The following is a 23,269-nucleotide window of genomic DNA, read 5'->3' on the forward strand; positions in this document are numbered from 1 at the left end:
TATATCAATAAGCACAGAATATGATTAAGGATGAGGATTTCCAAACAAGCTGCAGTTGGCAGTCTTTAAGTCAGCTTGACGCACCAATAAAACTCAGAATATTTACTGTCCCAGTTTAAAAATCTCATCACAAGGACGGCAGGAATAAATTGGACCAGCTTTGGGAGAAGATGGGAAGTTTCTCTATCAATGCTAAACCTCAGCTCTTACAGCTCAATGAAAACCAAGCTGCATATTACCATATATTACACTGCATATCACACATTGTGCCCTAAACTAATATTTCTCAGTCTGAAAACTCGAGATAAAGGTCACTCTTTTGCATTTGCTGCAATAAGTTGCTGTGAGTGGTCCGCTTGAGGGAGCATAGGAGCCCCAGCAGGCCCCCATGTCTGTAATGCTTATAGCCAGAAACACTATTCTGAGAGTGAACGTCCCCACTTTGCTGTAGGAAGTGGCTCAATGATACTGTTTCCTGTTTATATTTCGATGAGATAAGGGCCCAAAGTCTCTTACACACTGGAGTAGAGAGATAACTCTTCATAGTCCATGTATACTCCAAAAATATCAATGCAATGCAGAAATTGCTGAGTCATTGAATTAAAAATTCAATGATTCATAATCATCGAAATTGGGAAGCATGGTGGTGCAGTGGTTAGTGCTGATGTCTCACAGCAAGAAGTTTCTGGATTAGATTTTTTTTTCTGTGTCTAGTTTGTATGTTCACGGGGGGTTCTCTCCAGGTTGTCTGGTTTCCTCCCACCTTCAAAAACATACAATTTAGATGAAATGATCACCTAATTGTTTGTAGGGGTCTATGTGTGACCCCACAATGCGCTGGCGACGCATCAGGGGTGTAACCCGCTTCTCGCCCGGAGTTAACTTGGATTAAATGTAATGTAAATGTGTATTTGGGTCTTGTTTATAGTCATGTAGGTAAATTTTACAATCTTAAATCTTGAATTTTACAATTGTGCTGTCCCTCCAACTGCAAGCTGCGACTGATCACACCATAATTTGTCACAGTTAAGACAACTAATTTGCTCTTCTTCTTTGACCACGTGTCCCAAAACTCACCGGCTCAAATAGTTTCCGAAAATCCATTAAAAACAGCTCAAGGACAAAGCCCAGCCGTGACGAACATCTTGTTGAGCATTGCAAGTATTTCAGGTCCTCTTAATATGATTTTACCGAACAGATAATTAGAATTTTAATGAAGCTATTTTTATATATTTTTTCCACAAGTCCCCACAGCAATGTTCTACATGGCAGCGACAAGATACAACTTGTAGCACTGGAACTGCACTGAGCTCTTCATATCCTGTTCTAGCAGACCAGGAAGATGACATCAGCACAAGGCCTGACATTGTTATTACGCTGGTTACATCACAGTTTTTTTTTATTATTATTATTAGCCATCATACACCACTGTGGTTAAATTTACTTGTATTGCTTTGCCTCTTTAATATTGAAATCAAATACTTATTATATACATCACACAATAAACCGGCAGCTCCATATGCGTGTTAGCAGAGTGCTGACTCATTACTGTTTGTGTCGCTTGTGCTCTTGTGTTTGCTCATCACTTCTTGTGGGTAGGAAAAACATCTAAAAACCAACAAGGGCATAGAACTCAGTCAAATAAGATGCATCGGCAGCACTGAAAAACCCATGTGGTTCAGCCTGCATATGCAAGAAACAGCTTGGTATAGAGCATTATTCTTCTTTTTTTTTTTTTTTGACTGCCAACAGCGGATAAAGGAATTACTGAATGAATTACAGAAGAAAAGATTTCTTTAAATAAATATTTTATTTCAAAATAAATACATTTTCTTAAAATAGAATCAATAACAATACAAAAGCTTTTGGGGGGAAGTGGGAGAGGAGTGGGTTACCCAAATGAATGATGCGTAATTTTGGAACAAGGAGTACAATCTCACACATTTATCTACCATGTTAAGACAAGTTCCGCAATGTGTTGTCCTGTACATTCTCAGCTGCTTTGTGGGAAAGTGGTGGCACCCCTCACACTTGATTTAGCATGCAGTCTACTTTGTCTTAAAGCTTTTCAGGCCCTGCACCCAACAAACCAGTGGTATACACTCATACTGTATCTACACACACGCGTTAGTACACATGGATATAATTTTTGTCAACACGTTAAAAATCAGCCACTGATTTACAATTACATTGAACAATGTTTTTTTTTTTTTTGAAGAACCTTAAATGTGTCTAGATCAACTTTACCTCTAGTCTATAGTACAAAGATACAATACACAAGAAGGCTGCACTTACTGATATAGCAGTAATTAGAGGCCACTGTCTCAGTAAGGCCGGAAACATTTCCATTTTAACTGTGACATTGTGAGTTTGTCTGGCTGCAGCTCAGCCAAGCAGAAAGTGAAACAGAGCAGGAACCCCAATGCACTTTTTACTGCCTTCACAACAGTGTTTTCAATGCCCATTGTCTGACTCGCGAGCTTCGAGATGGCAGGTCTCCAGAGAGACGGGGACAGCCGCACAATTGTATTGGAACAGATTAATACAGTGCAGCAATGCATCCCTGAACCCTTTGGCAGCTGCAAAAAAATTATAGCCTTATGAGTGCAGGAAAGCTCTCCCTCCATCAGCCTGCAACAGCAACCTTGACAAAAAGCTAATTACCAGCTTTGCAGGAGGAAAAAAAAATAAAAAACAGCGCTACAGAACATGTCTGTTTTTATAATTATTGAGACACTGTAGAATGTTCAAGCTGACCTCAATTAAGACAAGCGTGTGAGAACATGTAATTTAAATCTAATCAGTAGAAAAGCAGCAGAGTCAGCTAATCTATGGTAAAAACACCAACTTCGCACACTGAGTGCTCCTCGCTCGTTCCTCTTGTGGAATCGTAAACATCGATGCCACAGGTAGCAGCAGCTTTAAATAATGATTGAACTACGTTCTGCTGGGGAGTGCTGTGTCCACACATGGAAATGTCTCTCCATGTGCAGCCTTTCAATCATCGTCAGCACGCTGGGCAATGGTTTAGGGAGGAGGGTGCCATTTGATTGGGGTTCAGACGCCTCACTTGCACTGACCACAAACACACACACACAAATAACACAGGTGCAAATATTGTTTTTCTTGTTTTCATCAATCTTGTTTGAAAAAAACAGATCCAACGTGGCCCTTGAAAAACCATTTAACCTTCGGCTGAGCTTTTCCGGGGTGTTGCAGCAAATATCTTTCAAATATTAACAGGTTTCTTCCTCTACTGAACTTTTTTTTGCAACTCAAGGAAGCAGAGACCCAAGATTTTCTTGAATTGAGTAGATAAAGAAATGCTTTGGAGCAGACAGTTCTACAGATAAGTGCTGTGTTTAAGCCAACACTCTCAGTTATGTGCTACTTTGCCGATTATTTGGGCCATTCACTAGCTGGGCACTTGTGTAATACATTTCAGAATTGCAGATTTGATCAGTCAGGTAAATGATTCTGCTGTGTACCACATGTCGCCGAACCAATACGAGAGAAACCCCATCAGGTCAACCAGGAATGCTGCACAAGCCCCACCCCCCCACCCCCACACACACACACACACTCTGCTGCTCTTCAAGGAAGTGTGTCGATTCTTGTAGAATCTCAAGTTTTGAAGAGCCAGCCTTCAATCGACATGGGAATTATTTGAAAGAAAATCTGTTTTTAATCCCTCCAACCTTGGATAAACAACTTTAGAAGACTACCTTTACAAATTTAGAAAAATGTCCGCTACCATTTCAAGGTGTCAACAGAGATAATGAAAATATGTCATAAATGCCACAGAATCTAGCAGATCCAGATGGTCTTTTCAGGCGCTCCCTCGTTGCGTTTAAGTTTACAATTATCCCAAAGCCTTGGCACTGCAGTCAAATGTGCTGAGGGCCAGATGGTTGCAGACAGAGCCTGCTGCATCATGATGCCTAAATTTGGCCGAAGAAAATAGACCTTTACTGCCATCGACTCAATGAAGAGCCACCTGGTGCTTTTGGTTTGTTTTCTCAGTACAATTCAATTTGCAAGCAGGTCAGTGTGAGGGCATACGAGACACTGTCAAACACAAAGACACAGAAACACCCAAACAGAAAAGAGAGATTGTTCCTCTCGCTGTGCTACTGTGACCGCTCAGTCATTCTTTGGGTGTCCAGTCCAAACAAACCGGACCAACTCCCGGCCACTTTGCTCAACAGCTCACTGTGTTTGGCTGCTGTTTGCACACAAAGTCTGATATGAAGTCAAACTCATTCTGTCCTAGGAAGAGTTCTGGCAGCTCTTGAACACGATCCAACCCAAACTCCAACACCAGTGAAGTCAGAACTTCCTCGTCGATCAGATCCATGTCCATGCCATTTAGCCCCAACGGGCCACCAATGTGCTGCATGCCTGATAGCTGGGATGGACCCACCCTGTACTGAGCACCGTTGGGCATGTGGTGGCCATTGGCTGAGCCCAGTGGGTGTCCATGGTACTGAGTGTTGAGTTTTTGCAGGTGCATGCTGGCCATGAGTTGCTGAGAGGTGAGGTTGCCAGGAAGGTACTGCTGAGGGTGTGCGCCCTGCTGCTGCTGCTGCTGCTGCTGCTGAGGGTGCATGTGGTGGTGGTGCTGCTGCTGTGGACCTTGTCCATTGTACATCATGCTCCCAGACATCATCTGGTGGTGGTGGTGGTTGGCCATTGGAGCTCCATTCACAGGTCCAGCCATTCCTCCAGGTCCTACCATGCCCTGCCGCTGTCTCATGGCAGCCTCCATGTTGTTCTGAGGGTTGCGGCCATAGTGCATCACCTGGCCATTGGGCAGACTGCGCAGGCCAGGCTGGCCGTTGTGCTGAGGAGGGCCATTCATGCCCATCCGGAAGCCGTGACTCATGGGCATCATCATGTGTTCAGCCATGGCTGCTCTGTCACCCTGAACATATAATATAACACATCAAGTTAGAGCCTCTGTAGAACCAAAAACATGATTGCATTAATTAATAATGGGCATTCCATTTACATTATCAGTTAATTTACTCATGACAAGAAGCGCTTCTCAGCCTGTGATGGCCACTCAGCTCTGGAACTATGCTTTTAAATGTTAAGTGAAAAATGTTGTAGTAGCAAGGGAATTGATTGACAGAATGTTTGCATGCTATTTACAGACTTCTTGCTAGCAACAGAACGAACCGCCCATCTCCACGCACTATTTGTTCGCAAACCTTGTTACGCTTGATTCAACATACTTTTCTTCTTTTAACTCACACTGCTTCAATTTACTACAGCATTTCTTTCATATCAAATGTATTTAAGTGCAATAATAAATTGTGTGGGGGGGGGATTTTCAAAAATCAACCACATGAGAAGTGTTGAAACCACTCCACTGTAGTTCCTCCTTCTTTATGAAAGCCTCAAGTCACATTTTAAGCATCCCTGTAAAAAAAAAACCATCACCAACCTCCTCTAAATAACACCATCAGTGAATTACCACTGGATATCACACTGACGAGGGAGGGCAGCAATACCCTTGTAGCCAAAAGGACGCAGAGGAATGCTTATCCAGACCTCACACCACACACACACACACACTGCCTGTCTTCACACGGTCATTACAAAAGCTTTTCCAATTAAGGTTACCTACAGATGACAAACACATCATGTAAATGTTAGAACTGTTAAATGCTGTCGGTTTCTTGTGTTTGCTGCCATTGTTGATTAAGCAGTGTCCACAAACACATCCGTATCTAAAGAATGCTCCCATCTGTTTAAAATTACATCTAACAGAAAAATAATACATTTAAGGATTTTAAATACCCCCCAAAGATTTCCTTCCCTGATGCGCCCGACTGCTTGTAACAATCCAACCGTTTTAATGCTGATAAAACAGAACACTTCCTTCAGTAGCCTCAGTCCTCCTTAGAATTTTCTTTAAGCCTAATTATACACTATATGCTACCCACTATCTGTATTGCAGATCATTCAGCCAAATGTCACTTTGTAAACAGACATTATAATAATTCCAGGAATTGTGAGACAAGCATAAAACCTCTTTTTTATTATTATTATTATTAAATATCCATATATGGGCTTATTCGATGCAACACAAGAGTTATTAACGCAATAGCACTGCAAGTAAAATAAAGAAAAGTGGTAAAGAGAACCTGAACAAATGAACCTGCTTTTATTCTAGAGGGAAATTAAATAAAACAAAATAAAATAAAATAAAATAATTCCGCAGCTCAGAGGCAAAGTGCTGCTAAAAGACGACACGTACCCGATTGATGAATGCGGAATCAGTCGGGAGAAGTCGGATCAGTGCCGGGGTTGTTTCTCCAGCTGATGCTTCGGCTTCATGCAGCCCTGCGGCGGATTCAAACTCTGTGGCGTTTCGGCAGTCAGAGGAGTTTGTTTTCTGGGTCAGCTCGGGGATTATATGCATCTATAAAGCGCAGAGAGAGGGAAAGAGAGATAGGGAGAGGAGGAGCCACCGTCCTCTCCGTCTCCTTTGTTGCCATTGGTCCTCCCCCCCTTAATCACTGTGCAAAGAAACCCTCACTAACTACCTCCACTGATCCACCGGGGCAGCAGAGCGCCGCGCAGCAGCGCAACAGAGCCGAGGCGCGCTCCATCCTGGAGAGATTTCACTGCCGCCTGCCTTCATTACCCTTCCGCTCTAATCCGTAATGATCCTCACTCTGTTACCTGCAAGATCTCTGTTTAAAGAGCAGCAGGGACCGATTCCTCAAGGCTGCAGGCGCAACATAACTAGCAGAGAAAAATCATTCTGAGAAGGTGCTATCATCATTGTAAAATTGTAAAATTGTAAAAAATTGTTTAAAGAAAAAATCAAAGGGCGCTCCTCGTTTGTGCGCCCAATATCTGTGAAAATCATCCATCCACATGTCTTTTCATGAGAGATAGATTATCCCAGCTGACACTGCAAACCGAAGACACTCAACAGAGACTTCAGCACAAACCAAACTGGACAGTGTGACATTGTGTTTTTGTCCACAGTGTTCTATTCGCTTAAGCACACCAGACTGAAACCGTGGAAGATGTGCACGGAGCTTTGGCTGTGACATCATTTTCAGAGGAGATGCATTTTGACTGTTGGCATAACAACAACGTGGTTTTCCCAAAAAATGTAAACTGTAGAGTCCGCTTTCAAATTCTTTCATTTTCAGGTCCTGAAAAACGCTGCTCTCGTGTAAACAAACAAGCCAAGACGCAATGCAACTTGAGTATTTTTTGAGTGAAACTGCTTGTTCCTAATTTTCCCATATTGCATAATCTTGGCGTGGAGTAGAAGGAACCAGTTTTACTTAAGTTACAGCTGTGATGACGGTATCCAACTACTCCCACTTGACCTGCACGTCCTTGCTAAACTAACACACACCTATGAAAAGGTTGGTGAGAAAATGGCATCTGCAAGGATTCCATATAGGTGTGGTAGCATGACCGGGATCATGACGGATGGAGTTACGGCTGTCCTCCCGACAAGCTGCCTGGCTGGTGCTCACCAGCCCACAATAGTGCGTCTATGCAAACTGACTGACTTGCACCCCTGTCCACGTGTAGCAAGCCCAGATCAAGAACAACATATCGTACTTATGGATTATCAAAAACATGTTGGGTGTAGCGTTATATGACTGATCTCAGAAGTTTGAATGCAACCGATGGACACAACAATCTATAGTCAACACGATGCACACAGCGGTTCCACGTTTCCACTTTGCATATATAAATGTTATTTTTAGACGGGATTGCACAAGCAGGAAGTGTGATGACACGTCAGGATTGATATGGTATGATATGATGAGTTTTATTGCCACCAAATAAAAGCCAAACTTCAAAGGTGAAAGATTTTTAATGTGAGAAAATTCAACTCTTAATTACAAAAGTGAAGTATCCTGGTGACAGTAGTGTCGTGCGTCGCTGATAAACCCATCGTCCGTGTGTCAGAGAAATGGCAAAATACAAAGTCAGTACAAGAGTTAAATAGCATTTTGGTGTTACGTCAAACTGCGTTTCTGTGAGACCCGACTGAACAAGCAAATCTAAAAGAAGACAGTTTTGTGTTTTCATGTGGGCTGCGGATCCATATGGGATTTCACCTCCACCTGTGCCTGTTTTAGCGGAGCAGACATGTTCCAGCATATTGCAGAAGATGATCTCATTTTTGATTTCACTACTTACCAAATCTACCTGGCATTTTCTTTTCTTTTTTAGCTAAAAAGAAGCAAAAAGGTCACATGAAACATCGCAGACCAATGACTGGTCAGAGGACTGTTCCAGTGGAAAAGATTGCGACTCTCCTCACACACAGCGAAAAGCTCTGCACATTCAAGGGCGAGGCATGGCAACATAAATGTATATTTACAAAGGATTAGATGGGACCTGATATCAGTTCATGTCTTCTACTGTTCTAAAATATCTCGCACAAAGTCCAGGTTCACATAGTGAAATGGCCCGCGTACTAATTCCTTTCATATCATGTTTAAACTAATGGGAATTGTTCAGATCTCGATGGATATCTTGAAATGCTGATTGAAACATGCAACCACGGCAACACAATGTGAATGAAACCTCCTCCATCTGGCTCCATGGTGAACATGCACCATCCAGTCCTTCTGTTTTGGCCTTCCTCCCTGTGTGGAGCGAGTCAAGCCCCCCTCAGCAGGAGCTTGGTATGTGTTCCTGTTGACATACACACACACACACACACACCCTCTGCTGCGGAGGAATGTGTCCTATTTTGGGCCCCTGAAGCCAGCCAGACTTCCAGCTGCTTTCTAATGCTTGAATCACTTGACCATTGTGTGTTTTTCTCTTTTTAAGGAGGTATAACTGCATTTTGATCTCTAGCAACAGCTTCCACCTTTCTTTGAAGGAGCTTTTTTTTTATGAGCAGTGACGAGTCCATTGCTTCAGTCAGCTTTGTGTTGTTGTTGTTTTTTGTGACAGCAATTAGCAGTGTCGCCTCGCAAGGAGGAAAAGTTCTGGGTTTGTATCCAGACCTGGGGGCTGCATGTCCTCCTCAGGCCTGCTGTGTGGATTCCCTTCTGGCGCTTTGACCTCCTCCAGCAGTCTGAAGACATGCATGCAGGTGAAATGTGAGCGTGAACGGTGGTTAGTCTCTTGGTGACGAAATGGTGACCTGTCCATGGTGCATCCTACCCAGTGTCTTCTGTCATAGCTCCTGATATAGTTCCACAAAAAGCTTCACACATCTTCTTGAATCTCATCTTCAGCTGTGTATCCAAAGGTGCGGGTCACATGTGTCGCTGAAGCATATCCCAGCTGACTACGGGTGAGGTACACCCCGGATGAGACGCCAGCTCATCGCAGGGCCACTTTTTCACTTTTAGTTTAGTTTTTGAGAAGCTGACAGCAATGTGTTACGGGGACATATTTGTATCTTGTTGGCAAGAGTGTGATTTTGTATTTCTCATGTGCTCAACGATTTATTTTTTTGAATTATGTCAAGCGCTGTTAGACATGGCTGCATGTAATAATGTGACAACCTCTCAGACTCGTCTGTTTAATTTGACCTCATCTGCTTGTCTGAGAATTACACGCCGACTCCAACTGAGACAGTAAATGTGTTCTGACGGTTAACCAATGAAACACTTTCTCTGGGTTATTGATCGTCAATCTCGGGCTGCGCTTCATCGCTGTTATGACTCAGCCAGGCTAATCCTTTGAGCCAGTATCATTGTGTCTTTGGACTGTGTGTCACATTAAGTAATGACCACATCATCTATGCAAAGGTAGGAGGATGAATTGTGTGTAATTTGCTTATGTGCAACTGCGAGAACGAAGACAACATCAGCACTGATTAATTCTCTCTCTCTCTCTCTCTCTCTCTCTCTCTGAGAATGTTTGTCTCAGTGTCTTTCAACCAAGCCTACTCATGTTCTTGTTTCCCTCCCTCACATCATGTACGTCCAGGTTTCACATTACTCACTGCTTCTTGTTCCCTGTTCATGACCCCCCCCCCTGTCCATTCACACCAACTGTCTCCCCTCCGCTTATTCCAACAAGGGCTTTATGTATTGTCACAACATGATTAATGCAGCTTTTGCAAAAGGCAATTATTGTTAGCAGAAGGGCAGAGACACACATGAGCTAATCACAACAGACCGCCTCTCGAGCTGCCGTTCCCGCTCCGCTGCTAGCCCTCATCCCGACAGGGCGCCACAAAATAGATTTATAAAAAGGTCACGGGAATAAATTGCCTTTTAGGTACAGTAAAATATGTTCCTATGTTTTCCCGCGGCTACATAACCTGCTTCTGAAGTATGATATGAGTCTTGTATTTCATTTGCAGTTCTCTTCCGCCATTTATGATAAATAAGAGGATAATGACTGTTTTCACGTTAGGTTGCACGATAGGAAGTGTTCACATACATGCAGATTGCAATACCATTTTGCGTGCCAGATCTCAAGACATGTCTCCCTGAATCAGAAATGTCAAGTGGCACTCGATAGATTATCAGGGTATCAGAAACGTATTAAGATTCATCCTCCGTGAATGTGAAAATGGATCAATTACGGTAAACCTGACAAAAGTTGGATAAAGCAACATTTTTGTCGCAGCGTTGCACTATTACCCTTTCCGAAATAATATTATCCTCAAGTTATAATTTCCTGGAAACATTTCACAGACAAATTTTAACCATTGATCCCTAATCCCAGGTAGCATAGCACAGCCAGTGTCGGTGAGCCGGTCAATGCAGAGGGTTGCGGCAGGAATGGCATCAGCAAATCAACGTTCTCCACTTCACCCTGTCCTTTGCATCGTCCTCCCCAACACCAGCCACTCTCATGTCCTCCCTCACTACGTCCATGTATCTTCTCCTGGGTCGACATCTAGTCCTGTTCCCTAGCTGGCAGCTCCATCCTCAGCATCCTTCTACCGATATAGTCCCTGTCTCTTCTCTGGATGTTTCCAAACCATCAAAGTCTTGATCTTATTTTGGATTATACAAAATGTAATTACATTTTGACTCACTTAAAAGCCTTAAGAGTGCAATTTAAATACGATAAAACAAACTGAATTCCTTCCGTCATACTAACACTAGACAGAAGATGACAATGGGACCCGCATATGTCTTTGTCCCCAGTATTCATTGTTGTGTGTACAACAATAGAGCAGGCCTCCTCTCTTTTCCTTCCCATCCTCTTATAGTACTCAATAGGGAGGCGTGTCCCACCTGCTGCTGCAGGTACCAGAAACAAGGCCATATGTTGTTTTACTGGCCTGTGTGTGTGTGTGTGTATGTGCATGCACACCCATGTCATACTTGTGTGCTTGAGGTGCCGTTTCTCTACTAATGTCTGTGTTTGCACAGAGGGGGAGGGTCTGATTCCAAATTCCTGGGACTCTCGGTGTGAGCTGTTGTGTTCTAGCAGTTCCATTTGGCCAACAACTACCCCCAACACACACACACACACACACACCCGCATGAAACAACCTTCACAAGGCCTGCCTGGCCAGATCAGGTCTGATCCTGTTAACTCTTTGTCATCTCCTCACACACGGTTGCAGAATACACACAATGTGAATGTACACAAAGCTGCAACAGGAAACTGGTGTGATAATGGTTTCTCTTTCAAAACAACTTTTTATAGCAAAAGACATGCTGGGACATCCCGGAAAATTGTATTTTAACAGATACTGAATATATAATTACCACAAAACTCTCATTTTTAAAGAGAATTATCACCATTCCCATGTTCTTGAAGCTGAACTCTAATAATGATTTGGTTCTTATTCTGCTTCGATGCAAAAGGATAATTGAAATAAGACATGTAAAACATGTTTTCTACTTGCCTCCGTAGAGGTATCTGCTATGCTGATAGATCTGAAATGCCTCTCCTCGGTCCAGTGGTGGTTAGGAGAGTTCACACTCTTTCAGATGGCTACTCTGGATAATCCCTTGACTAAACTGTCAATGGTTTCGTAGAAACTACAACTTCGGTAGAAAGTAGATCCACTGAAAATAACTTGGAGTTTTCAAATGAAATACATTTAAATGTACTTAAGGAAAGGCCACACACAGTATATTTGCATGCACTTACATAACAAAGTTAGATTCAACCTCAGGGTGGAGTCATAAAACCAACATACTCCCTTTGCATATATTACTGGGGAATGACAACAGTGAGTTGTAGATACATGTACGTTACAAGCATGATATTTATTTTGACAAGAGAAGCGCAACTTTCAGCCCATTTCTTATTTTGTGTGATAAACAGGGTAAAAGTCATTAAGAGTAGAGCAGTAGATAAAAGGAATAATCAAAACATAAAACTTTGCATTCTCATTTAAAATACTCAAATAAAAATAATAAAACAGCAACAACAACAAAAAGTATTTCCAAAAGTGATTTCCAGTCATCCAGTCAATCTGCATTGCTATAGAGCCCAGTGGAGCTAAATTGTAAAATAAATAAGTATATATATATATAATTTTGGTAAATCAAGCATTTTATTCTGTGTAAATTTGTAATTCCCTCACCTTAGTGAAAACAGATATAGTTTGTTATTATTATTCTGTATTATTTCCCTACATGTTTATCCTTATACCTTTTCAAACTATTTTAATACACGCACGTTCAGCCCAAAATAATAACAGCGCTGTTGCTCACATTCATTTGACCAGGTAAAATGCTTGAGAACCAGTTCTCCTTTACAAACATGGCCTGCATCAACCCATTAATGGTCCTTCTCCCGTTCTTGCAGAAATCCAGTTTTACAACTAATGACTGCCTGTAGCTCTGTTGACTCTGGGCTTTTACAGTTTGTGTCAGGAACATAACCAATCTAACCCTTCTGAGCTGAACAGCAAGGTCAACACTGTCATCGTCACAGCATAGAGAATGTTACACTGGCTTTTGTACTTAGACTGAGCCTCTCCTGCATGTTAATTACATTTTTTTTTAATAATAAGATATGATAGCTTCCTCCACACCTCCTCTGCTGTTCGTACCTTAAAAGTCAGATTTAAGATGGCTCAAAATTGGTCAAATTTGTCAGTGAACAAATTAGAATTCTCACTGTAAGCAAAAGAAATGTGATTGCTGAAGTGAAACTGTAAATACAAATTGACTGAAAGGCTTATATTGAAATGTTGACATTACTGAGTAATGTTATTACTGAATTGATTTACATGAATACATTTTCAGTCTTCTCTGCAAACCGGCTTTCTCTGTCTATCAAGTATCAACCTATCTATTTTGTTTTCTTTCTTTTAAGATCAATCAGGTATACTTGGTTATATGCCAGTTGCATTTAAATAGAATGTGTATTTACTATAAAATAGGTAAATAAATGAAGATTTAAAAAAAGACATGAGGGACAGATTGATTCATTTTGCCCGCCCATTGTCCCTATCCATCTATCTCTCTGAAAACATGCACACATTGACACAAGACATTTGAAAGGCTCTGTTCATGCCGGTCTCTGAACGGGTCTGAAAGTGGGTGCTTGTTGTACTTTGCTGCTGACATAAACCGATGCTGGATATCATCTAAAAAGCATGAATGAGAGTCATAAATGAGGTTTCACTCTTGAAGCTCCACCACATGATTTAGGATGGATGGTGAGGCCATCTAAAGCCCGAGAACAGGCACTCAATGGACCTTGAGCTGAGATTGCTAACACTTGCATACTGTCTAGTGTACCGTTAAAACGTCAGTCTTGAAAGCATGAACTAAAAAGTGCGTGAGCGTTTAATATCTAGAGCAAATTCTCAGTGCTGATGTGTTTGCTTTGGGTGCGAGTTCAGGTGATGTACTTCTCCAAATGGCAATAAAACACAGTAGAGACACTCCAGCAGCAACTGAAGCCAGAGATAGTCTTTACAGGCTCTGTAAAGTCACTCTCTGTGATGAACATCCCTCCTTGTGTGAAGGATAAATCATTGAAGACAGTGTATAGAGGATCTTTCTCCTTTTATCAGGTTAATCTTTCACCTCTGGAAGCTGTCCAATTTTTCAAAACTGGCAACACAATTACTGCAAGCAACTCTTTACATGGGATTCTTTGTGTGTGTGTTTTTCAAAATGGTTAACAATAGGCCATTTTCGAGTCATTAGTGAGAAATTACTAGTCAGGATTTTTGCAAAATTATTCAAACTCGGGCCCAGCTGTTCTGGCTACCTTTATATGAACTTGAGCTGGAGCCAAATGGTTGCAAATGTTCTCATCTCAGCGTACATATTGATCCGGCAATGTTTTGGCAACGTGCAGAGACTCACTCTGCTCTTTGCCCAAGACTAGTTATGAACTTAGTGCTTGGTGCACAGGGTTCAGTTTGCTATTCTTAGCCCTCTTGGAATGATGTATCTCCGCCCTGTTATTTTGTTTGCTCTTTCTTTACCTCGGTCATGAAACTTGAAACTTGTGTTTGTCCTAGCTGTTTCAGTGTCTTTCAATATATTGCACATTTTATTTTCTTAATATTCTCATAAAGACCACAAGGAGCTTGACAAACATTGGCATTTGACATCAAAGAGTAAGAACAGTCTGGAATACTCCATTAGCAGTTCAGAGGGATCAGGGAGAAGACTCTTTTGCAATGAGTTATATTTTAGGCACATTTTATGTTTATGGATTATAAGCCGGCTGGGCTCAGATGGGTGCTTCCTCAATCATGTAATCATTTTATATTTCATTGTAACTCTGCTTTAGAGGTTCATTCACTGTAAAGCTAGTTTAATAGAGTCAAATCAGTTAAACTTATGGTTCTGTATATTTTCAATGCCGTGCTCCTCATGCACTCAACTTTTAAGGTCTGGGTCATAAAATGTAAGTGTTGAATGTCAGATAGCAGAAAGCATCCAATAGAAAGTCAAAACATATGCCAGGGTCATTCTGCATTGTCCGTAAAGAAGGAAGAAAGGATTTAGGTGAAAGAGTCTCCCAGACCGCGATTCGCTGGCGAAACATTCGGGGTGTGCCCCGCCTCTCGCCCGTAGCCGGCTGAGATAGGCTCCAGCAACACCCGTGACCCGCAAGGCAGAAAAGCTGCTGTAGATGAGACGAACTACAAGACAATGGATGGATGGAGCCTCCCAGAAAAGATCAGATCTTAGCATAGTTTAGAGTCTAAACTTTAGAGTCTTGGTAAAATCAGATTCTGTGAAATATCTAAATTCCTTCGAAATGTTTGCAATGTAATTTACGTAAACAACAGGAAAAATCTTTCGCAATTATTCAGACCAATTAGACTTTTCATTAAATATGTTGGTTTATTTTAAGTCTATGCATGTTCCTTTTCTTATCAATAACTTCACTTTACATCAGTTATATATTACTGAAACGCTCTCATATTCCATGTTCCTGTTGTCAGCTCATAGCTAATTATTTGGAACAGCAGTTCATGTGTAACTGACAGAAATTATGTGAAAATCCCAGTAAGACAATGTGTGGATCTTCCCATTTACACCAGATCAACTCCAAGCTTTAATCCTTGCAACAAGCAGCCCGCAGCTATAAATTCATGAAATCCCACAAGGAATCTCTGCGTAATTGTGCAAGCAATATGGAAAACAAGCCAAAACTATCATTTATTCTCAAGTTCAGTAGAATACACACACAATGGAATTGATGATTGAGCATTGGAACATGAATCATCATTACTGAACTTTACAAGACCTACAGTTTATCTCAAATACTGGACTTGGATGTTTCTAAACTGGTTCCTGTTAAAACAATCAGTGTCTTCTGGCACAATCTCCATGTTGTCGGCTAGTTGTGTCAGACTGTTTTCCTTGTTCTGATCTCTTCCCCCCCTCCCACAACACTGGCTGCCTGGAGTTCTCGGTATCCAGCAGGGTGATCACATGTCTCCCAGGCTTGAGTAAATCACCCGAGCAAGATGGCTGGATAAGGGAAAGTTGGCTTGCAGTGAGCGAGGAGGGAAGTGGCAGCATTGGTGGGAGGGGGCTAGGATGGCCGCACGTGTTGCTTATAGTAGAGTTGCTTATACCCATCTGGATGAACGAGAGCACGTGGATTGGGGGGGGCATAGGGTAAGGAAGGCTGTCAAAAGGGGAAAACAGGCACCTTTGCATCAGGATGCTCGAGAACCACATGAACACTGTTTACTTTCATGTGATAGTGAAGCAGAGTCCAGTGTTTTTAACATTAAATATAAAGTTATTGTTAATGCGTCATAGTTTTAGCATTCACTCCAAACTGGAATCACGACACAATATTCAGCAGTTCGATTATTTAGATAACAGTCGCATAGCAACATGTTTTATATGTGCTTTCAGTTTCATCAGCAAATAAAGTGATTCACAGCTCATGAAATGTATCTTTAGTTTTTATTTTAAATTCACCCGAATATAAATAAATAAATAAATGTGGCTGCCTCTCAGCTTTTGTTATATCCTAACTATAGTCATCTGGCCACGAAACTGTTGTCACCCAAAAATGTGATTCAGAAAATAAATAAATAAATAATAATAATAATAAAAGTTTATAGACACATTTTTTTGTTGTATCCTTGATAGTTGATTGTTTGGTCCTTGTAGTGGTCAAACAGTCAGTAATGTGTTATATATATATATATATAATTTAAACAAATCACAAAAGGGAGCGACAAAGGAGTGGCAGTCTGCAAATGTTGCCTTATCTTGGTTTATCCATTGTCTACTTGGAATGTGAGATATGCAGCTCTCAGACGAACGTAACCTCACCCAGGAGCGTTGGTACCCCATGGCTTTATGGGACTGGGCTGCAATACAGCAAATATTACTGGTGTGAAATTGGATTTCAAGACTATCTTACATTAGCACCATTCACACAGCGTTTTCAAGGTGGTCCGAGTATGCCTTTATCCCAAGTGATTTTTGTGAATGCTATGAATACCACCTCTTTGACAGCTGCAGAGGTGGTAACATGTTCCCAAACATCTGTGTGAAAATGTGGAGGAACAGCACTACTCGGCCTGGACTGGAAAATGCAAAAGTTAGTAGCAGGTAGCAGTCATGTATAGACGTTACACTACAACCACAGTCGGTGTCTGAAGCAAAGAACTTTGTTCCAGCGCTGTTGAGACTTTCGCTTAATCCTTGTCCTGATTTCATGAGTCCTAATTTAAGGTTGATTGATCTGACAGGCATTAAGCAAAACCATAAAAGTGGATTCCCTTCTTTGCGGTCATTTTGCTTATTTGTTCCAACTGGACTGACCTAAGCCGGCATGTGTTCCACGTCTTTAAGAGGTGTGTGACACGCAACACAACAGGGAGCATAAAAGCCGACCAGCTGGCGTTCCTCCTTTTCTTTGTTCTTCAAATAATGGAGTACTTGATGCTCCCGCATATTTGCATTCCCGGGAATATGTGACACACCTTCAGGTGCTATTACGAAACGCTCACACAGATGCCTGTTTCGATGCTGTTTGCTGCCCCTTTCGGCGTCACGCAGGTGGAACAAACTCATACAGCAGTACGGATTCATTGCGTGCAAAGAGACTGCAGGGGTGGGACAAAGGCACACCAAGCCTGTAATGAATAGGAGTTAATGGAGAGGAAAAAAAGACATTTAATTCCTAAAACTATTAAAAAAACATACTAGTATTACACAAGAGATACCTGTTTGCCGTTATTTTTCAATGTTGTTGTCGTCACTACTGCATTGCATTGTGGGATATATGTGGTGGCATAAGGCCCACTGCTTGTATTCATTTCACATATTGTAGTACAACTTTAATGAGGTCTGAGGTTTTAGACAAACTACAAATTCTCACAGGCTGTTTTGCCCTGTTATAAAACAATGTATCTCCTGACTGACACATTTTATGGAATCCACGCTATTAAGAACAACGCTGCACTAAAATTAAGGGAAACTTGGACTGAAATTGTTATTGAATGAGGATTCTCAACCGATTGCCCTCTGTTTAATAATTAGTCACACTGACAGTGTGTGTGTGTGTGTGTGGAATTTTTGGAGGCAAATTATACTAGATGGTGGGACTCTGCCAAGGCTGTGAGTTGAACGAATTAACGGCAATATTAAAGATGAATCAACATCGCTGTGACCTTGTTGAAAATTGAGTGTATGTGTCTATGCTGTAGAGCCTCCAGTGGGCTCGGCCCCGAGCCATGCTGACACATTACATGCTGGCAGAGCACACCTGCTGGGTTTTGGTCTCCTTCTCTCTTTCCTCCTCCTCCTCCTCCTCCTCCCTTGCTCCCCACCCCCATCTCTATCTAAGCCCAACCTGGCTTCCTGTCAATGCGGTGAGAGAGCCGTTGGGCTTCGTCTTTGTTTGCCTCCTCTCAGCTGCAATAAGAGATTCAGCAGAACAGATAGTTAGCGTGGCTCCCCCCATCCCCTCCTCACCCCCCCAATATCCACTCTTTAGCAGGGTGCTACAAGCCAAAGCAACCTAAGATCTTCTCTGACTCGAAGTCGAATTTTATGACTTTTATTAGCATTGCTGTTTATCACAAGTGCTGTGGCCAAATTACAATGCACCTTAATGAGGTGGAGAGCATTTGACGGACAATAGTATTCATTATCATCAACACAGGATTTAAAACAGACCAGTCATATCATTAGTTGCAAATTATAGGTTTAAGAGCATGGCTTAAACCCTTGTACACAATAATCAATATTTATATAATATGCAATACGGCTCCAAGTTTGAGTTGGTACTTTTGTCTGCATGTTTACCCAAGATTAGAGCAGCAACACTTACATTCCGTGTGTTTGTGTTTGGATTTTCCAGCATTTCCTACTTTTGTTGATTCAGGTGTTGCACTTAATATATTTTTGCAAGGTGTGGGTAATTTTGGTTGCAAATTCTAATGTCATTAAATCAACATAACCATATATTCCCTTATGTCTACATGAACGTACTACGTATGTCTACAACATTCTGTTCTCACCTGTGAAAATGTACAGTCTCAACTTGAGCTGTATATTATGTCAATATCTATCCACATCAAACCCATATATTATGTCTGGATGTATAGAATGTTCATACTACCAAATATGTGTACATAACAACTGTAAATATTTTTAACCTGTATATGTCTGTCTAGTAATTGCACTTCTGGTTAGATGCTAAACTACATTTTGCTACCTTGTATTTGTACATGTGTTATGACAATAAGGTTGAACCTAACCTTGAGCTGATCTGTATGCGTTTGTGTTGTGTGTGTGTGTGTGTGTGTGGGGGGGGGGGGGGGCACACCCAGAGGGGACTTGCACATACAGAGGGAGTATCCAAACTACACTAGACAGCCACCGACGCGGCTGATCCTCCTGTCAGAACAGCATATTTGAAATACATCAGACTAGTTTTCAAGTCCATAATGCCAAGGCCATTTGTGTTAAAGAGGCACACACACAAACACGCGTATCTAAGAAAAAGTACTTCTACTTTTGACGTCTCTTCATTTTTGCAATAACCCCACTTTTTCAAGTTATGAAGTATTGAAATGAAATAAGGACAGCTTTTTTTTCTCAGTTCTGCTCGATAAGAAAATAGAAATCCAATATTTCACACTTGGATTGGAGGCACATGAATATTCACTGTCAGAGAGATAAATTGCTAACACTTCTTACTGATGGGTGGCGAGCTTGAGTCTGATGATACAGTCATACGGCAGGAAACGTTGCTGTCATCCCCAGAGTTAAAGGCATGTCAGCCTCCCGTGTGGAAAAGACAAGCTACCCAATCAACCGCTGCTGGTGGCACGCTGACTTGGATAAAATATAATAATACCAATTATTAAAACAATATTTAAATGAATACTGCAGACTAAAACATTTGCTTCCATTTCTAATTACAAAGGCAAGACTTCATCATGCTTGTCACATGGAAATCCCGACCAATCACAACAGCTTACAGGTTCGTCACATTTGGTTGTTCAGCAGCAGAGTTCATCAGAGTATCAAGCGTCATTGTCTGACCCCAAACAAGTACATTTTCCTCCGCATTTTAAATGAGATGTTTGCATGGCAGTGGTTTGACCCAAAAATTGTCAAACATATTTTTATCAAACAACATTGATATCAAGAGCTCCAGAGTAAAAATGGGACCCTACCATTATTGTATAAAAGAAAATGCAACTTTGCAAAAAACAATCATGTCACATGTCTTCTTCACAAATGCATATTACGGCCAGAACAACAACAAAATCACAAACAACATGAGCCCGTCTGGTTTTCCCTGTTCTGCAGACTCTATTGCGCTCATTTACAGTCCTTCCATGCATCTTTTCTTTACCACTACTCATTATGTCATGCTGTTTTTGAACCTTTACATGTAATCAACCATTGCCGATTGCTTTTACATGTCCATATTGTTGCGTTTTTTTGTTGTTGTTTTTTTCAAAAATTATATGTGAAAGCAGAACTCCAAGCATCAGAGAAAACAAAGGAACTTTTAGTTTCTATATTTGGTGTTTTCATCACATTAACATTAACATATATTGACTGATCAGCAGCAAACATACTGTTTGTCAAAGAAGCAGCGCCACTTAATCCAGGCTGAGATGAGTGGTCGGTCTGGTTTGCGTTTGCCTGCGTTTTTCTGCGTTTGCCTCTTATAGTACAGGAGCGTCCATCTCTCCATTGTGGGGCTTGCAAAACCCCAAGGAAAAAGATCTGGCCCTTAGAAGCAAATTGCTCTTTGATGTTCACCAGCTGTTCACCTTATTTTGTTTTGGTCAGTGCTCAAAAAGCAATGTGGTCCTAGTTTATTAGGGCTATTATCAGCATGGTACAGGAATGGCAGCAGTGAGATTGAATCGAAGCAGTAAAATTGCAGGTCTTCAAGCTACAACCATGAAGTAAACAACAATAAACGGCCTCATAGAGCTAAAGGATTGGTTTAGAATCATCTCTTTATTCGATTGCAGAGAATTGTTTTTGATTATCAGCATAAAGAATGTTCACATTTCTGTGTATGTTTTCTAAGATCTCTACTAAAGTCATGGAGATTCTGTTGTTTCAAGCATGACAGAATGTACTGAGAAAACAATACCCTGAGTTCTCCCTGTTTGCTGCCTTTGTTCCACAATTAGTCTGAATGAATCATCTCGAAGGGCTTATTTTCATGACGCTGTTGCTGCTGTTGTTTTCACCAGGGTGATAATGATGAGGAATAGGCGTTATTAATACACACATTTCCTTTGGGGGGGGGGGGCTGCAGTCTCACAGTCAAAAAAAAGAGAAGTTGACAGTGCTCTGGGAGATTTTCACGGTCTGTCTGCAGCTGCATTTGCTGCTTTGTTTTTTACTCAACAGTGATTTAAGGTAAATGGTCAAATTGTTTTGGGTCACTAAAGTAGCCTTTTAGAGAATCTCTGGCCTACATATTTTAGGATGATCATTTAAAATTCATTTCAGTAAACAACATGAATGTTACTACATGCAACCCAGTGACGATGTGCTCAAGTCACGCTGCCTGACGTAAATTGCTGAGTAATGCTAATATTGTCAGAGGATGTAAGATGGAAGGAAGCAGCCTAGCCATAGTACCGTACATGCAATATCCTGCGTTTGGGAATTCCCATTATTATCGCCAGCTGCATGATGTAATTGTTGCTAGCTGCTTGTAACCCTATAACTAACCCAACCCTTGTTTCTTTGTCCATTGACAAAAATATTTTTGAAAAGTTGCTAAATGAATTTCAGGGATTATTTTTTTGTTTTTATGGCTTGTGAATCGTGTACCTGCGTGCAGTAATACCATAACTGATATCTCCTCCAAAGTGATTCTAATCGTTTTTTTTACTTATTGTTTTTTTCTGATTCTTTGAGTGACAATAGGATTTGGTGGACAATGGGTCTGTCTGATGTGATTCTGCAGGGACTCTACCTCTGGCATTTGACATTAAACCACAGTAGGCATATATCTGGGAGTAAATGAGTCATCATGATGCTCAAGTGAGCCCAAGTAGTGTTGGGTAGCATTTATGATTTAACACAAGTACCAGAATTTGCTGAAACGATATTGGAAGACACTACTAACAATCAGATCAGGGAGTATTCAGGGCCGCTCTTCCTTCTAAACCGATGTGGTCAACAGCCAATGATTCATAATTCAGTAGCGAGTGAGTCAGCCACTGTTCCACACTGTATCCAGGCATTAGAGGGGTTTGTAAAATGTGTTGGATCACAGAAGTAGTTTGATTATTTCCTGAACAGAGGCCCCTGAAGAAAACTGTCCCTTTTGTTGTTGTTGTTGTTCTCATCACAGTGACTGACGAGGAAAAAACCCAAAGTAAACACATGTCCATTTGGCTGAAGGATCCCTCCTGCTTGTTCTTCTAAACAACCTCGCCCCCTCCCACCCACCCACCCGCCCGCGTCCTATTTCCCAGTGCATTGTGGGATGACAAGTAAACAAGTTCAGGCGGAGGAGGAGACGTCCAATGTTCAGCCTCCACAACAGGGATCTGTGGCAGAGGCCAGCTGCTGCACTAGAGCTGAATCACAATGGCTGTGAAGCAACACACACACACACACACAAAAAGACAACATGTTATTATGAACACATCTGTGTGTCGAGGCAACAAGTCAGAATATATCCATAAATACACTTAAAGAGGACATTTCTCTGTCTGATCTTTGAGTAAACCCTGTGGTGGCAGGAACAGACAGAACTAACAGAAAAAGAAGAGATCAATAAAAATGGAAATAATCTAGAGATAAAACCTGTCACATTAGCAGATATTTTCTTTTTGATAAACAACAAGTAAGTCTCCACACCCCCCTTGCATGGGGAGCTCGATTGTGTCAGTTTTGGTCCTCCATAGTATATATTGTATGAAGATAATGCTATAAACTTTACTCTCCAGGTGCAGCGGGGGTCTGCCTGGTGAAAGGTCATAGGCCCCCCTGCTGGCATGTTTGACGGCTGTTGATGCTGATGACACAACAGTTGCTGGCACATACCCCACTGATCCTCCTTCTGCAGGCTCTTTCAGAAGATACATTTCACAAAGCTTCTCAGCGCCCTGGTTGACAATGTACACATTCCAGCTTAGCCCCAGGGCTCACTGGTAAATGTTTTGGAATAACGCTGCTGAGTACAATGGCCGTTATCCGTAATGTGAAGGACACTCATAGTCTGTTCCAAAGGGTTACAAAAAAACTGTCCGTTTTTTTTCCTTCTGCAGAAGTAGGGACACTGAAGCATTCGTCTATATGAATGCCAGATGGAAAGCCAGGATGGGGCTGGGATTTCTTTAGACATGATATGCTATCAGCTCAAACAGGAAGACTTACAGGGCAATCAGTAG

At 41.5% G+C, this 23,269-nt stretch overlaps 1 protein-coding gene across 2 annotated transcripts; it reads right to left on the reverse strand.

Moving 5' to 3' along the window:
* Positions 1-4,201: 4,201 nt before the first annotated feature.
* LOC137903239 (cbp/p300-interacting transactivator 3-like) lies at positions 4,202-6,430 on the reverse strand. Of its 2 annotated transcripts, none has more exons than XM_068747382.1 (2): positions 6,266-6,430; positions 4,202-4,924 (listed from the first exon to the last, which is right to left on the reverse strand). In XM_068747382.1, the coding sequence occupies exons 1-2, from the start codon at positions 6,428-6,430 to the stop codon at positions 4,202-4,204; spliced, it is 888 nt and encodes a 295-aa protein (XP_068603483.1). The 2 variants fall into 2 exon arrangements, with proteins under 2 accessions (XP_068603483.1, XP_068603482.1); XM_068747381.1 differs by having other exon boundaries at positions 6,257-6,430.
* Between the last annotated feature and the right edge of the window lie 16,839 nt (positions 6,431-23,269).

The sequence above is a fragment of the Brachionichthys hirsutus genome, chromosome 13 (assembly GCF_040956055.1).
Source record: "Brachionichthys hirsutus isolate HB-005 chromosome 13, CSIRO-AGI_Bhir_v1, whole genome shotgun sequence".
Classification (NCBI taxonomy): Eukaryota; Metazoa; Chordata; class Actinopteri; order Lophiiformes; family Brachionichthyidae; genus Brachionichthys; species Brachionichthys hirsutus.

Coding starts and splice junctions, on each gene's coding strand:
- LOC137903239 (XM_068747381.1), bottom strand. CDS start 6,430: ATGCATATAATCCCCGAGCTGACCCAGAAAACAAACTCCTCTGACTGC. Junction 4,925..6,256: donor TCATCAATCGGGTACGTGTC/GTCTTTTAGCAG, acceptor TTATATGTTCAG/GGTGACAGAGCAGCCATGGC.